This window comes from Sinocyclocheilus anshuiensis, unplaced genomic scaffold (genome assembly GCF_001515605.1).
Source record: "Sinocyclocheilus anshuiensis isolate Anshui unplaced genomic scaffold, SAMN03320099.WGS_v1.1 scaffold1310, whole genome shotgun sequence".
Lineage (NCBI taxonomy): Eukaryota > Metazoa > Chordata > Actinopteri > Cypriniformes > Cyprinidae > Sinocyclocheilus > Sinocyclocheilus anshuiensis.
The window spans coordinates 35,496-40,292 of NW_015557121.1; the positions used below are offsets into that span (position 1 = coordinate 35,496).

Genomic DNA, 4,797 nt, shown 5'->3' on the forward strand with positions numbered 1-4,797 from the left:
AAAACCACTCCTTTCCTGGTAAAAATGCACTTGATTTTCATAAGTCAATAAATGTGCAACATTTTTGACAAGCCAAACATATCTCTGAGTAATATGTAATATATCTAAGCCTCAAAATAAACTTAATTTTGTAAAATAATAATAATAATGAACTATGCAAATAGCATTTCAGACATCTCCAGCACATTTTATAATACACAAAAAACAAACAGTTCCCCCCAAAGGCACATTATCACATCTGTCAAAAACGGTTGGCATATTAGAAGAAAAAAAAAACATTGACATAACACACTCATGTACATCAATCACTTTACTGAATACTAATAAATAAATAACAATTACCTTGCGATCCATCTGTTTTCAAATCCACGTTATTTAAATATAACAGCAATAATGTCTGTCAAAATATAACGTGCACAATACACGGCAGTATTGACTAGAAGCAGAGGTCCAGGGAGTATACACACATTTCCTGAAAACCCCACTTAACCAGATGTTTTGACTACATCATTTCTTTCTGAGAGGACAAAATGGCGACCTGAACAGCTTCCACATACTGTCTGTCAGAGACTGTAACATACCAAATTTATAATGCATGTGAGTATAAATTTGTTCTTGTTCTTCTGTAATTAACAGGTGATTTTAACCTTTATCAACTTCCAAGTTGTTGAAAAGATAAAGGCAATTATCAAAGTTTGATCAAATGTTTAATTTTCTTACATTTTACATGATTTGTTACACTTAATTACCCCTTTGATGATTTTGAGCCATACGTATTTGTTGGCTTCATCACAGTTAATCATTTAATCAATGATTTCAAATTCAGTCCTTGGTGTATATTGCTTTACTGAAAATCATAATGATCTGTAGCAGTTTTGTTCTTTTTTCTGCTCTCAGGTCCACCTGAAGGTGTCTTCCTGTCTTCCATTTGAGGACTTCCTCTTAGCCACTGTTGCCATGGGCTTAGGCTTTCAGAGTCAGAGCTTTTCTTTATAGGTTCTTCAAACCAGCAACCATTGAAAAAGGCTCTCTGACTAAAATAGGATTGAACTGAACACTCGAGAGGTTGCAGATCTTTCCTTATTTGAGTCAGTAATAAAAGGCTTGCAGTGTTTTAGCGCTAAGCATCAGATGCTGACTTACACTCCATAGGAACACATGGCTGCCTTGTCATTTTGATTGCAGATCAATAATAATCACAACACAGACTGTGGACAATTCAATATGCAGCTAAAGACTGATTATCTTTTCTAAAGCCAGCAATGTGGCATGTAAGGGCATACGGTACAGCACATCATGTACTATTGCAACACAGTCTTGTAACTATTTTACGTTTTGACAAAATCGTTGAAATTTGTACAATCTCAATTGTTCATTTTGTACAATATGCTTATACTTAATTTTTTTTTAAAAATCGCATTTTCATGCAGTTTGCATTGTACGAATTTATACAAGGACTATATCACTCACCACTTTCTTAATTGTTTTTAATTCTTTCTAACACCATGAACTTAAATGATGTGTCAGATGAATCCATTTCCTCTACAGTCTCTTTTCTCATTTGACATTCATCAGGGCAAGTGTGCTGACTCTGGCTCATACTGAAGTTCAATATGGGGACAAATGTCCTGCTTGACTTGCCTGGACTCACATTAGCACTTCAACCTTTATTATAATAAGCTGGAAAGGGTTGTACAAGATGTGCAAGCAGCTCAAACTGAATGTCTGTAACATCCATTTACAAGCGGTTAAGATCAAAACAACACTGAAGGAGGGGGTCAAATCATATCTATACTAGAGCCCGACCGATATGGGTTTTTTGGGGACGATACCGATACCGATATTAGGGAGTAAAAAAAGGCCGATATCGATATATCGGCCGATATTCTTTGTATATATTATAGTACAGTACCAGTCAAAAGTTTGGACACTTTCCCATTCGTGTGTCCAAACATTTGACTGGTACTATATATAGAATACAGTATATACATGAACAGAATATATATACATAAACACATTTTTTGCAATGATCACTCAAATGTAGTGATCAAACACTTATAATGGAGTGACAAACATAAGTAATGGAGGCAGGGCATTTAACAATTTAACAATAAACTTTATTATCCAAAATGAGTCTGACATCAGTGCACTGAAAAGTAATGTTAAAGTTTATTCAACTTTAATTAAATTCAATTCCATTCAACTTTATTCCGTTTAAGTTTATTTCACTTCGGAACATTCATTCACGGATCTGCACTACTGTCTTCACACACAGACGAAACTTACTAGAGAAGTGTGACATAATATACCTGTGCAAATAAATACAATATAAATTCACGTCTCACTCACTTTAATGCCCTTTGACTGTAACGTGTACGTTCCCTTGGAACTGGAATCATGGCTGAATTTCATGTGAAGTCCACTTCGCAGCGCACTTACGGTCGAATAAGACAACGCTTGAATGCTGCTGCCTGAACAAGAGACCTCCTTACTGAAGGGAAAGTGTTGACCGGTGTCACTATCTCGTGAACGCGCCGGTGGATCTCCACCAAATTTGGGGGATCCCTTCAGCTCGAGGAGCCCTCTCGAACGCCACCCTCCGCGCGTCGGTAGCCCCCCGGGATTGCTCGATCGGTCGGCGATCCTCAAGTTGAAGGGATCCCCCGAATTTGGTGCGGATTCGCACCGTTACGGAGATATGGCTGTTCAAAGTTTCAATGGTTTTCCATAGACTTAAGCTTTACAGCGTTTCATCCAGGTCGCCAGTAGCAAACAATGGAGCGCGCTCTGGTGGACAAACTAAGTAATTACACCATTTCAAGCATTTGATCTGCGTTATATGTTCTGTAAAAAAAAATGTTAATATCGGCGGCATATTCGCCGATACCGATATATCGGCGACAGGCTCATATCGGCCAATGATATCGGCAAAACGATATATCGGTCGGGCTCTAATCTATACACAACAATATCATTGTAGACTTATGGCGCTTTTCCACTGCATGGTACGGCACGGTACAGCTCGGTACGGTTCAGTACGGCACGGCACGGCTCGGCTCGGTTTGCGTTTCCACTGCAGTTTAGTACCGCTTTAGAGTGGGCGGGATTATTCACATGTCGTTATAGTTGCGCTGCCTCTACTGCCGTGACATCATCGTAAACGCGCCACAAACAAACACACAACAATGGAGCATATCGATGGAATGGTGTTCTTCATTCTCGGCATGTGGATGTTTTTAACTGCAAGACGAAGGAGTTTGTTTCAAAAGAGGCTGATGGCAGCCAAACGAAACACAGCTAAAAAATACAAGAGAGTTCGGGAACTCTTACAACAACACGCAGACGACGACAACACTTGGTTTGCTCGACGGCGCGCAAGGGTAAGCATCTAAAAGCACATCACTAGCTAACTTTTATCTCTGTCGCAAAGCAAATAATGAACTTAACTGCCAGTATAACATATTAAAATGCGTATTCTGTGTATTACAGAGCTTCCACATTTCGCAAAAAAGTCGCCGCAACAGACCATCTGTTTGGACATTTAACCGAGCTTCAGAGTGGTGGGATGTGATTGTTCCCGGTTTTACAGACACTCAGTGGCTGGAGAACTTTAGAATGTCCGAAGAAACATTTATCCACTTATGCAACAAACTGCGTCCAGCGATGGAGAGACAGGACACAAACTTCCGCGTGTGTGTACCTCTAAAGAAAAGAGTAGCCATCGCACTGTGGAAGCTTGCAACCGGCGCTGAGTACAGAAGTGTTGGACATCTTTTTGGTGTAAGCATAACAACTGTGTGTCGGTGTGTTCAGGAGTTCTGTGCAGCAGCAGAAACCCTGTTGGTACCAGAGCAAATTCGTTATCCAGATCAGGAAAAGTTTAAAGAAATGGCTGCCTACATTGAGAACAGGTGGGGACTCCCACACTGTATTGGTGCTATTGATGGATCACACATCCCCATCATAGCACCAGAGGAATATCACTGTGACTATTGGAATCGTCGGTCAATAAAGTCAGTACAGCTAAGCTTTCAAGCGTTAGATTTTAGTTAAAATCTGGTCGAACCACTTCCACGACCGTCTGTTTGAACCACTCCGGCTGTTGTGGTCCTTTATGCTTCTGTAGTCGCTCTTCAGTTTTTTTAACTTATCCCTACATTGTTTGTAGGTCCGGTGGTAGCCGTGTGCGGCCAAGAGCTGAGCGACCTCCTGAAAAACTTTTTCATTCCGCGTCGCCCCATCAAGCTCTCGCTGGATCCGCTCCTCAGCTATCAAAGAGAGGAACGTCTGTACTTCCTCAACAGACCACAAAAAAGCCATTTTTTGGATGTTACAAAAAAAGAGCGTTTGGAGGTACCATGCAGTGGAAAAGAGCCATTAGAGGTGGGCTGTTTTGTCTGGGCCCAGTAGAAATAACTTAAAAACAACTCAGAATTACAGTGGCCCAGTAGTGCACAACACAACCAAATTGCCACAACGCATAGCACTAATTTCATTGTGTTGTGACTTGTTTCTGTTGGGTTGTGCTAATTTCGTTGTGGCTTGTTTCCGCTGTGTTGTGCTAATTTCATTGTGTTGTGGCTTGTTTCCGTTGTGTTGTTTCTATTGTATTGTGCTCATTTTGTTGTGTTGTGGCTTGTTTCAATTGTGTTGTGCTTTGTGCTCATTGTGTTATGCTAATTTTGTTGTGTTGTGGCTTGTTTTCATTGTGTTGCGGCTTGTTTCTGTTGTGTTATGCTAATTTCGTTGTGTTATGCAAATTTTTTTGTGTTGTGGCTTTTTTTTTTTTTGTTGTTG

The 4,797-nt window shown here is 40.1% G+C and overlaps 1 protein-coding gene across 1 annotated transcript in view; it reads left to right on the forward strand.

Moving 5' to 3' along the window:
• The first annotated feature begins 3,066 nt into the window (after positions 1–3,066).
• Positions 3,067–4,797, forward strand: part of LOC107677823 (uncharacterized) — an 8,909-nt gene continuing 7,178 nt past the window's right edge. The window contains exons 1-2 of the mRNA XM_016472859.1: positions 3,067–3,380; positions 3,490–4,017. Coding sequence (XP_016328345.1) covers positions 3,186–3,380; positions 3,490–4,017 — 723 coding nt within the window. The 5' untranslated portion in view covers positions 3,067–3,185. The remainder of the gene's footprint in view (positions 3,381–3,489; positions 4,018–4,797) is intronic.